The sequence below is a fragment of the Pogona vitticeps genome, chromosome 1 (assembly GCF_051106095.1).
Source record: "Pogona vitticeps strain Pit_001003342236 chromosome 1, PviZW2.1, whole genome shotgun sequence".
Classification (NCBI taxonomy): Eukaryota; Metazoa; Chordata; class Lepidosauria; order Squamata; family Agamidae; genus Pogona; species Pogona vitticeps.
The window spans coordinates 347,955,937-347,968,583 of NC_135783.1; the positions used below are offsets into that span (position 1 = coordinate 347,955,937).

At 43.6% G+C, this 12,647-nt stretch overlaps 1 protein-coding gene across 2 annotated transcripts in view; it reads right to left on the reverse strand.

Annotated features, from left to right (window-relative positions):
- Positions 1 to 5,550: 5,550 nt before the first annotated feature.
- MNAT1 (MNAT1 component of CDK activating kinase) overlaps positions 5,551 to 12,647 on the reverse strand; it is a 142,021-nt gene continuing 134,924 nt past the window's right edge. For both annotated transcript variants that reach the window (XM_020813209.3, XM_020813210.3), the window contains exon 8: positions 5,551 to 6,039. In XM_020813209.3, coding sequence (XP_020668868.3) covers positions 5,919 to 6,039 — 121 coding nt within the window. In that variant the 3' untranslated portion in view covers positions 5,551 to 5,918. The remainder of the gene's footprint in view (positions 6,040 to 12,647) is intronic.

Below are 12,647 nucleotides of genomic sequence, written 5' to 3' on the forward strand. Positions count from 1 at the left end.
CATGGCCAGTGCAACTTAGACACGGAACGCTGTTACCTTCCCACCAAGGTGGTCCCTATTGATCTACTTGCATTTGCATGCTTTCGAACCGCTAGGTTGGCGGGAGCTGGGACAAGTGACAGGCGCTCACTCCGTTGCGTGGATTCGATCTTACGACTGCTTGTTCTTCTGACTCTGCAGCACAGGCTTCTGCGGTTTAGCCCACAGCGCCACCACGTCCCTCATATGGAACCAGTTACTGTACCTCAAAAGGTGATGAGTGCTCCAATACCGGAGGTATTCAAGAGAAAATTGGATAACCATCTGTCAGATCTTTGATTTGGATTCCTAAATAAGCCAGAGGTTGACGTGATGGTAATATATGCCCCTTCCAACTTCATTACTGTGTGATTCTAAGAATCTGTCTCAATTCATAGCCTTCCCTTTTCCAATTCTTGAGTGCACAGTTGGACAGCTGGGCCTTTCAGATGTCGTTAGGGTGCCACTCACTAGCATAAGTAATGATGAAGGATTGTGGGACTTGTAGTCTGACAATCTTTGAACACTTCCAGCAGTAATACAAGTTCTTTGAATAACTGGCTTACAGAAATATGTTTCTTATATAAAAGAACAGCTGTCTCTCTTCTAGTGAACTTCTATAGCTTGTTCTGGGTTTCAGAGACAAAATACAGTAGATCTAAAGTGGATTAATGACACAATTCTCTTATGTTTTGTGACTCATTGTTTCCTATATGTTTCTTTCTAGAGAGGAATTGCCTATTCCTTTGCTCTAGGTAGAAAATTTACTCTTATTGATAGAAAACATATTTTCCTGTAGGGCATGACAGCCTCTACTGCAAATCATCCATGTGGATTTAGCAACAAAATGAGATACCAGTGTAAAGACTGCTGTCTAGCAGATATTCACGTGAATTAAAATATGTTTGTAATGCAACAGTGACAGCTGTATTCTACGAGCTAGAGGAAAAGGAGGCTTTTAAAAATTGTGGTAAAATTCACTTAGTACGTATTTATAAAGAAAAGGGGAAAATGAATATATTCTGAACTCCCACCATTAGGAAGTGGTCCAGCCAGAACGTCTCTCTCCTGGCCCACAGATTGTGTGGGAATCTTCTGATATGAGCAACGATCCTAGGTTCCTTTCTTGCACTTTTGATCCGTGCAGAAAAGTGCCAGCATATAAACTGCAAAAGCAGGACTGTGAACCTATTTCCTCTCACACCTGAAGTCCTCATACACTCCCTGTGGTCCTCTGAAATGTATGGCACCTATTGAAAGGTATTTGTTTGATGTGATCCACTGTGGGTCTAGTTATGAAATATATCAAGTAAGGCAACATCTTCAGGCAAATTTCCTTGGCAAGTAGTTCATTTTTTTTATTATGTTTATACAGTATGCAGCCCATCTAGTGGCAAGCCACTACTCTGGGCAGTTTACAGATTAAACCACACACAGCATACTCCAAACAAACAAACAATACTAGCAGAAAATCCCTAGCGGCAACAGCAAAAGACAATTAAAGTTCAGATGTAATGGTTCAACACATCTGTCACAGGGAGACAGTGTTCTTAAAAGCCTCCATGAAAAGCTTGGCTTTAACACATTTCCTGACGGTCAAGAGGGAGGGAGCCTAATATATATGTGCAGGCAACACATTCCAAAGTGTCGCAGCCACCATTGGGAACGCCCGGTTCCCAGTGGTCATTTTCCAGGCCTCCTTTTGGGTGGCCCCTTGCAACCATGAAGCCTGGGAAGAATGGGTGGTCCCGGGAGACAATCTTAAGGAAAGAGGCTCTGACAGGTAGTTTACTGCTCAGCAACTGCAGGTGTCGATTATGTGAAGCAGGGAATGCACTTTTGAACAGTAAATTGACTCACGAGTGACCTCTCTTTTAAAAACACCAGTGTGGACATTACTATAGTACAGTATAAGACAGCTGTGAATAAGGAAGTCACTGTTCAACCACCTCCTTTGCAGTGTGACCAAGGTGGGCCGTCTCCAGACATCTAGGGGCTGCAAGGGGCCAATCTCGAACACTGGAGAACCACACCTATGACCACTCCCCCCCCTTTTTTTCTTATGCGGTGGTGGTATTTTTTTTAACAGAAAAATTCCCCTCGCACCTTCAAATGGCCAAAATATTTTTAATTTTTTAGATTGCTCTGAGCCTCTCAAACCATAGCAAACATGCCACACCCCGTCACATCCTGGTTGAAGAGGTTTTCAAGAACTCCCCTTTAAAAAAAAAAAATCAGAAGTGCTGAAGAAGCACGTTTGGGCCCCGGGGTGTGTGTGTGGAGAGTTGCATGCAGCCCCCAGGTTACATGTTAATTATATCTGTCTTAGATTTAAAGTTGGCCAACTTGGGAGGGTCTTGGTGTCAATATTTTTCCGCTAAGGTCTAAGGGTCACAGTAGACCCTGAAAATACAAACACACGTGACTCAATTCTTTTGCCTTTAAAAAAAAACTAGGGCTATTTTTGAAGTTTAGAGGTCTAAATCCCATTTTATACCCAAACCTTTGCTGTTGCTAGTTTCCAGGTACATAGAATGACATATTTTTCAGAAGAAAAGGTTTTGGGGTTGTTTTTTAGGCTCTTGGGGAACAGTATGTACCCCATGGGCTGCGTTTTGCCCATCTCTGCCTTCTTGTAGTCTCATCCAGTCAACCAAGTGGAAAATTATATTGACCTCCATTCTGGTTTAGAAAAAAAATCTCTTTATTTGGTGATATAATGAATGTTCAGTAGATAAGTCATCACGCCAGGACAGACACACTAGCAGTCAAAACCCGAAAAAGCAACTTTCTGGACTCTAGTAAAGAGTTATATAAATATGAAGCCATATTACCATAGGCCAGCGATGGCCAACCTATGGCATGCATGCGACAGCTGGCATGCAGAGCCCTCTCTGTGGACACATGAGCCATAAGTAGCTGGATCGCTACCCCGGCAGCCAAAACCTGAGCAGGTGGCTGCAGCTGCAGACACCAGGTGGACCAGGATCTGGGGCTGTTGGCGCTGGTGGTGGTGGGCCGGCTGAGCTATGGGCACTGACGGGGTTGGGCACGACTGGAGGTGGATCTTGGAGTGGGGTCTGGGGGCACCTCCATGCCCGGGACTCCCACTTCTGCTGCCACTACTCTTACTTTCACTGCCGCCACCCGCTGGGTTGGGTGTTTTATTGCAGTTTGGGAACTCGGGCTCAAAAAGGTTTGCCATCATTGCCCTATGTGCACAAAATGTAAAAAAAACACACACAAAAACAGGGGGATCAGAAAAAGATGCACAATGTGTCCAACCGTGCTCTTGGTGGATCACATCAGGAGAAAGGGTGGCGAGGGGATCTGCCTCACCCCTGAAAGGCAGCAATACAACTCGAGATGTAGCCCTACCATTTCTTTCTGCACCTATGCCTAAACTGCAGCGACTTCATACTGCCTTGTGACTAAGGCTAGCAGAGCATCTATGCAACATGAAAATGGCAAAACCAGAGAAACATGATAAACTTCTTGTGATCTGATAGCTTCAGATTCTTCAAAAAGGAATTATTGTTCCACTGCAGAGCTCCAGCTACGCAGGGGACAGTCCCATGGATCAAGACTACATTGCAGAGGTTTATCCTCTTATTTAAGAATTGCACAGTTTAAAATAAATTACGTTGCCCTTCTTGGTGTAATTTTTTTTTTTACATTGCTAGTCAATTGTTTCAAAAATGCCTGCAAAGCTGTATTCTAGCGGACTTCCTACCACCAGTCTCGTTTTAGTCTTGTCATGGCAGAAATCAACTTTATCCCATCAAATGCAGGAATACCAGCCCTGCCTCTACCACAGTAACAGACAAATAGGTAAAGAGGAGGAAATCATGCTTTGAGAGAGGACTCATGAGGTTGTCAGCTTCTGAGCAACTACTCATTCTTCTGCTTCAGTCTTCTCCCTGCTCCCTCCTTTGGGCTTATGTTAGAGATTAGTTGTGTTTTTAGTGGGTAGATACTGCTCTCCTGTCCAGCAGCATATTCACTTTTATTTTGGCTGCTTTTTAAAAAAGAATTGCTTCGTAAACAATTTATTTATAGATTAAAGAAACAGCACTGATGCTAAATCAGGGTGATGACGCTGTGTCCCTCCCAGATGTTGGACTGACTTTGGCCATGTTGGCTGGGACTCGGAAGGCTTTGAGTCCAAAAGCATCGAAGGTTATCAGCATACTTTGCTTTCTCTGTTTGAAATGCAGCAGTGACCAAGGTCAGTCAGTCTTTTATTCATATCAGAGTGTTGCACAATTCAAAACCAGGGGTGCACGTGAAATATAGGCAAAATCAGAAACCAATGAAAATGTCAAGATAGTTAGACTGTTTTTGACCAGAAGTGGTCAGAGTGCCAGATGTGTGCAAAAAAATTCCCTTGACTTGCAGCCATCATCTACGGCAGTGGTTCTTAACCTTTGTTACTCAGATGCTTTTAAACTGCAACTCCCAGAAACCCCAGTCAGCACAGCAAGTGGTGAAGGCTTTTGGGAGTTGCAGTCCAAAACTCCTGAGTAACCCAAGGTTAAGAACCAGTGATCTACGGGATCAGCATCCATGAAGTGGGTGGGTTCGGTGATGTTCCAATGCAATGCTTCTGGAAGTGAAGGATTTGCTGGCTTCAAACTGTTAACCAAGGGGTGTCCAAGTGCATCTATAATGGGCCTTCTAGGTCCCCCGCTAAGGTCACTGTCTCAAAACTTCTGCTGGCACTCTGACAACATCTGGAGGGCAGCACTTTGCCCACCCCCTACCCTTAAGCAATCGTGCTAGGCATCCTTCAGTCTCGAGAGACTATGTATGGAGGACTTGGAACATCATCTAGTGTGGCTGAGAAGGCCAATTTGATAGTGGCAATCCCTTTCCATGTTGTTTCGATGCTGTATGCAAAGCTGGAGTGTCCTCTCCAGAGCACGAAGCCTGGGTAAAATAATATGGAGGATAGACTGTTACCCACACAGCAAATTCCCCCTCTCCATGTCGCTGAAGTAGTCCAATGGAAAGGCAAGAGCCAATACAATTAGTTCCAGATCAAGATACAAACCTACCACACAGAAATAAAAGCATGTAACCACAGATATTTGAAGTAAGTTCCATGCCAGCTATTCTCAGTGTCACACAGGACCTAACTTAAAAGTTCCTGCTTCTTGCCCCAGCGTGTAGCAGATGCACTGAAATGACAGGCAGATAGAAGGTGTGAGCAAAAACCAGTGGTGAGAAATACTGGAAGTAGCTGGAAGGCCCACACTTTGTTCGCACCACGAGCACATTTTCTAGCCGGGTCTTAACTTTCATCATTCAAGACACAAGGTGGGATGAATTAGCGGAGACGGGTACAGGCCGCCCTTTCTCATCTCGTGCTTCAAGGAAGGAAAACCCATTTGTTTGCATAAGGAAAAGCTGGTTTTATGGGAAGAAAAGCCCATGTGCTTATTGCAGAGTGACACCGTAAAAATTTAATCAAAATATCATTTCAGTGCTTGTGCAAATAAAAAGCCTAAAGTGGAGATAGAAACCACAGAATTTAATAATAATAATAATAAAGTCTGGCTTTATTTTAAAACTTTTACAAGTCTGTTTCTGAGACCTCAAAACACACCAAACAAAATAATTATTCACATCTTCCATTAGCCTCTCAGCAAAGTGTCTTAAAGCATTTCCCACTCCCAACCTCTGCCAAAAAAAAAGAGGGGGGGGAAGAGAAAAAAGGATGCACACACAACCTTCATTTTTAGAGATTGTTTCTGCACAGTTTTTAATACCTGAGCACAGCTGGCTCCACCATTTTGTAAAAGAAAAAAAGAACAAAAAAGGAATAGGCCACGGCAGCTTTGCCATTTCCAGGTGAGTTTTGCTTTGCTCGCCTTCCTCCCATGTAGGCGACGCCCAAGCTAGCTAGGATGCCAAAACAGCCCGCTGAAGGCATCTTGGAGAGCTCGGTGACAGGCAAGAGAGGAAGTGTAGCCACCAGCCAGATCTTGCGGGCAGGCAGCTCGAACGTGGTTTAGATACCTAGAACAAAGAGAGACATTGTTTGAGTGCAGAAACAAGCATTTCATCCTACAGGACGGGAACGGCTGAAAGTTCAGCTTCTCTAGTTCCCACCGCTGAACACTTTTCCATAGAAGCTAAGCCTTGAAGCCAAGGAAACCAAACTTTGCAAACGTATTTTGGCTACTGGAGCACATTAAAGAAGTTCAGAAGAAAATCAGTTTTGTGATTGGTTGAGTACAGCAAAAGCAATCGAACAACCATTCTCAACAGGGTGGCATATGGCCCCCCTAGGGCCCCCTGGAGCAGTTGAAGGGGGCCACAGACAGGAAACAATTCTTCACAGACCACCTTAAAAGTATCTGGAAGTTCAGTCCAAGAAGCTGCTTGGATAAGCAGCGAAACGTTTCAACCTAACAAGAAAGAAGTCCAGTTGCCACGACTCAACTTCCAGATCACCTCACCTTACAAGTTTCATTATGTGACTTATATAATCCTGATTCAGCCTATATTCCTCTCCTATCGTGCTTATGGCCATAGCCCTAAGGTTGAGAATGGCTGGCTCACAAAAAGCGATTTAAGTGTTTTAAAAGGACTGGGTGAGCTACAACATCTGATTGTCCCGATGCACAAGCTGTACTCTTGGCAAGAAGTTACTGTTAGGGCACAATATGGAGAAACAGAATGGCTTCCAGTTGACAAACGTGTACTCTACCTCTTTTCCTGTCCAGCTTATGGAAAGATGGATTATATTCAGATACAGTGAAAGAATCATAAATAGGCTGCCACGCACGCTAATGCTGGCAGAAAACAGAAAAGGCTTGAAATAATTAGTGATGAACGTTTTCAAAAGTGCAAAATAGGGAGTGTTTAGGAGCCATTTTTCGCTTTACAGGCACCTGAAAATGGAGGCTCTTCGCTGGACGGTGAGTTTTCAGCCCACTGGAATGCATTGAACGGTTTTCAATGCATTTCAATGGGCTTTTTTATTTCGCTTTACGACGTTTTCACTCTACAGCGATTTCGCTGGAACGAATTAACGTCGTTAAGCGAGGCACCACTCTACTCAAGAACTTGTAGTCCAAAAATCATTTTTTCCAAGCTCTGGGTAAGGGACTTTCTTGTCATGACTGGGCAACTACCTGCCTCAAGACTCGCAACAGCATTGCAAATGAGAACCAGCTTTCCCAATTCCACTACAAGCCACTGAGATCACAGCTAGTTGCTTTGATTCAACGCCTCTTGGGTCCAAGCTGCGGCAGGGAAGGTTTGAGTCATTCCTTCTACTGCCTTGGCCATTCAAGCATAAACATGCAACCCACCCGCCGCCTTTTATATGCGGCCTCAAGAAAGCTGAAAGAGCTGCAACACTGGCTGGAGCAAACGTGGGACCACCAGTAAAATAGCCCAAACACAGTTGCATCTTCGAATTTGCAACAGCACAAGATTTGTGTAAAGGTCACATAAAACAAGCCAGCTTTTATAGAGGAGACGCCATAAACAAATGAGACCTACTAATGTTGTAAAGCTGTAAAGGCGCTGGAGGTTATGAAAGGAAGACGTTGATTAATTACAATTTTCCAACAGTCTTTTTTTTTTTTGCACCTAATAACCAGAATAGGCAGACGTGGGCACTATTTCTAACTAGGTTATTTTTGTGAAGATGCTAAGTTGACAAAACCAAGACATGGCGAACATGCTGCTTTCTGCTGAGCTCAGTGATGCTGCATTACCTGGAAAAGGTAGTAGAATGGGATCTTACCCCTGCCTGAGGCACATGCCCTTCTCAGAATCCAGAAAGTCATTTTTTCTGGACTACAGCTCCCAGAATCCATGATCAGTGGCCATGCTGGATAGGGGATTTTGGAAGTTTTAATCCAAACAAGTAGCTTAAAGTTCTAACGCTAATCCTGACTTCTAAGGTGATGGGAACTCAGTCCTCAGCCTAGAGTTTTTAAAACATAGTCACGGTGCGCATATCTAGAAGTCAGTGAAGGCTGTTCCATTGCCAAGTGGGGTACTACCCACCACCTGATGGCTAGATAGGAGTTTAGGTTCCCCTTGACAATTTGTCCAGTCGTGTCCGACTCTAGGCGGCAGTGCTCATCTCCGTTTACAACCCACAGAGCTAGTGTTTTGTCTGCAGACAATCCTCCGTGGTCATGTGGCCAGCGTGACTAGACACGGAACGCCGTTTACTTTCCCACCGAGGTGGTACCTATTTACTTGAATTTTTGCATTTTGCATGCTTTTGAACTGCTAGGTTGGCGGGAGCTGGGACAAGCGACGGGAGCTCACTCCGTCGTGTGGATTCAATCTTACGACGGCTGGTCTTCTGATCTTGCAGCGCAGAGGCTTCAGCAGTTTAACCCGCAACACCACCACATCCCTTACTAGATAGGGGTAGTAAGGACCATATCTTCCTCCCAACAGAGAATCAGGTAGGATAGTGCTGACACCCAGTAAGCCAACATCAGACACTACTCTTCAGTTCTGTTAGATGTTAAATGTGAAAGGGATGCACAGCAGTGTCACTGCAAGGCAGAAAGGAAAGGAACAAAACCCAATTAATGATGGCTATGATTCAAATTGGCCTACTTGAGTCATGACTTATTTTAGCATAGTATCTGCAGCTAGAGTAGCTTCATTTGAATCAACTTAGGAGTTGACTCACCGAATACCAACTGATTCAATGGGCCTACTCTAGTGCCAGTTACTATGCTAAGCAACAGGTGTTCAGCCATTGCTTATTTATTTAATATATTCACTATATTCTGGTGTCAGCTTTCCTCCTATGTAGAATGCTCAAGACCTAGTTCCAATCTGCATAATTCAGGAGATGTACACCAGGCCTGTCGGTGCCAGGTGGAATCTGAACAAACTCTCAGGCTGCCCTACCCGGGACACAATTAACAAGGACAGGAATTTGCTGGGTCTCCCAGGATCAAGAACCAAAATGAAAGAGAAAGAATGGATGATTGAGGAGGAGATGGGAGGCACACATAAAAAGGAAAAAAATCACCAAGGAGCTGATAATTTGGTTGTTGTGGGTTTTCCGGCTGTTTGGCCGTGTTCTTAAGGTTTTTCTTCCTAACATTTCGCCCGTCTCTGTGGCCGGCATCTTCAGAAGACAGGAATCAGAACTCTGTCTGTGCTCTGGTATAGTTTGTTGGATAGTTGAGTATTTATAGCTGTGGGATCAATTATCCAACAAACTGCACTAGAGCACAGACAAGAGTTCTGACTCCTGTCCTCTGAAGATGCCAGCTACAGAGACTGGCAAAACGTGAGGGGAAAAAAAAACCTTAAGAACATGGCCAAACAGCCTGGAAAACCTACAACAACCATCAGATCCCAGCCGTGAAAGCCTTCGAGAGCTAATAATTATTTCTAGGAAAATATAACATGCTCTCATAATACAATTAGAAGAGCCATCAGTGAGATAATACGAAGCAACTTAATAGAAAAGATGACTATTAAAGCAGTGGTAATACAACTGTCTACAAATATATGCAACACATGAGAGACCCATATTTACTATCAGAACCTTTCTATTATTGTTCAGGCCCAAAGCTTTTCCAAACTGTACTCAGGTTGCATTTGAAGCCACCTTACATCCCAGTGGGATGTAAGCACGGTGAATCAGGCCTAAGCCCCCTCCAAAAAAAAAAAACCTTGCCAAATCCCTTCTAAATATAGCCCAAATGGCCCCATCAGCCTTTTAGCATCTCCCCACAATGCTCCAAGCACCTTTAAAGGATTAATTCTTCTTGCAGAAACTGATGGAATCTGTTCAAGAACAGCAAAAATGAATTCCTGCATTGTATGATATTAAACTTACATTCTGGTTATGCCATTAAAGGTTATATCCTTTTAATTGGCTTCTTTGGGAAGAAAGAACAAAGTCATCCTGCTTCATATGGCAAAGGGATTGGTTTTGGCATGCTTTTTCACTTCTCCCAAAGAAAAATCATGTTTTTTGGAAGGCCTCTTGAATTACTCAAGATGTATGAATGCTGAGCATTTGTTTCACTCAAGCTACAAAGAGGAGGTTTAATCTAATATTTACATGGTAGAACAAGTTAAATGCTGTACACAAATAAGGCCCAAATATCTGCTGGGAACTGGGAACTGTACACAGAGGCTCCCTCAACCATGACACCAGTAGTTGGCCCAGGATTCAGAGTGGCTTCATTTCACCTGGAATGAGCAAGCCAAATATTCCCTTGTTGTTGTTGTTTAGTCGTTTAGTCGTGTCGACTCTTCCTGACCCCATGGATCAGAACATGCCAGGCCCTCCTGTCTTCCACTGCCTCCTGGAGTTGGGTCAAATTCATGTTGGTAGCTTCAATGACACTGTCCATCCATCTCATCCTCTGTCGTTCCCTTCTCCTCTTGCCCTCACACTTTCCCAACATCAGGGTCTTGTATTGGAGCCTCAGCTTCAGGATCCGTCCTTCCAGTGAGCACTCAGGGTTGATTTCCTGCAAGATGGATAGGTTTGTTCTCCTTGCAGTCCAGGGGACTCTCAAGAGCCTCCTCCAGCGCCACAATTCAGAAGCATCAATTCTTCAGCGGTCAGCCTTCTTTATGGTCCAGCTCTCACTTCCATACATCGCTACTCGAAAAACCATAGCTTTGACTTTGCAGACCCTTGTTGGCAAGGTGATGTCTCTGCTTTTTAAGATGCTATCTAGATTTGTCATCGCTTTCCTCCCAAGAAGCAGGCATCTTTTAATTTCATGGCTGCTGTCACCATCTGCAGGGAACATGGAACCCAAGAAAGTAAAATCTGTCACTGCCTCCATATCTTTCCCTTCTATTAACCAGGAGGTGATTCTCTAATATTTTCTTAGGCTGCTTCAAACCTCTTTGGTGCAAAACCTCTAACCTTCTATTTGGTCCAAAACCTAAACCTCAATCAGTGGAAGTGTACTGAAGGGTGTTTCGTTAAAAGCACTTAGGATCTCTGCAGACCTCGCACTACATGCCAACCAATCGTCACTGGGGAGTGCAAGAAGGTGCATACAAAGTTATTGTGGGATAGAGCAACGTAGCCCATGCCAGCAACAGTTTGTGCCTCCACACATTGGCCAAGCACCTGGATAAGGGCTACAGCCCTACTGCATTTTTGCAGGTTGTGTCTGCTTCAGGCAGGATGTTCTGAAAAGGACACTAGCAAACTGGAGGTTTGGAGACAACCTGGACGGTATGGAGCTGGAGACCCAATCCTGTGATGACTAATTGAAATTGCTGGGTAAATTTTGTCTGAGGTTAAAAAAATAAAATAAAAAAGGAAAAACGTAAATAATCTTCACGTGTCAGAAGTATGTCACAGTATGTCATACTGCAGGTGCAGCAGAGCTGTTCTCTGTTACTCCAGTAGGCAGGACTAGAAATGGCAGGAAAAGGTATTTCAGTGAGTTTAATGAGAAACAAGCTACCAGTATAAGCTGACACAAGAACAGATGGCTTCTAGAGGTGGTAGGCTCCTCTCTAACAGAGGTACAGACAAATTTAATGTGTTCTCCAGGACATTTCGTAATGTGAAAAATTCGCAAACTGATATGCGGTTTTACATGTGGAATACATGCATGGGGGCGGTGCTGTAAACCTCCCAGGTGCAATGCAAACTTACTTCGTATTGCAGAAAAAATGCGTAAACCGAGGCATTATTTTCAATGGATTTTCGTTCATAAACCGAAAATTACGTTAACCAAGGTGTTCGTAAACTGAGGTACCACTTGTATTTAAACGGACACTGGATGAGATGCTCCACGTCCATCCTACACTGCAGAATCTTCAATGAGCAGGGTTGGACTAGACCAGTGTTTCTTAACCTTTTTGAAAGAAACGCCCCCTTGAGCCATTGAGGAAGTTATCATCGCCCCCCCCTCCCCGCGGTGATGATATCTTTTTTTTTATTTATTTATTTATTTATTTATTTATTTATTTATTTATTTATTCATTCATTCATTCATTCATTCATTCATTCATTCATTCATTCATTTATTTATGACACTTAAATCCAATGACCCCTGAAAACAAAATTCAATTCCAAGAAAATGAAATGCCCCAAAAAAGTAACATTTAATGATTTAGTTGCAAGCGAATTTTAAGACACAAAAAGAAATACAAAAAGGGCATAAAAACAAACCACAATGCAGGAACTAAAAATTTCAAGATGAAAACTCTGAAACTAAATTAAGACTGGAGAAAAATATATATTCATGCACACTGTAAAAAAGCTGCAGCCATCGTAACAGGTTTGGCTTGCTCCAGCGCACCCCTACCGCCCCCCTTCTGCTCCAGCGCCCCCACACCGCCCCTTTTCATTCTACCGCCCCCCTGAAAAATGAAATCGCCCCCTGGGGGGCATTATCGCCCACGTTAAGAACCACTGGACTAGACAGCTTTCATTGTCTGCTTAAAGTCTATGATTCCTTAAAGCTCTCTGAAACTAATTTTCTTACATAACTATTTAATAGTTTTAACTAAGATGTTACTGTGTTGCAATCGTAACAAGTGGCAAAACCAAAGTCCTCAGAACAGAAGCACGCGGCAGTATACTGTGTAAACCATCAAAGCACAAACACCAAAACATCTGGAGACTCACAAATGTCACTTGG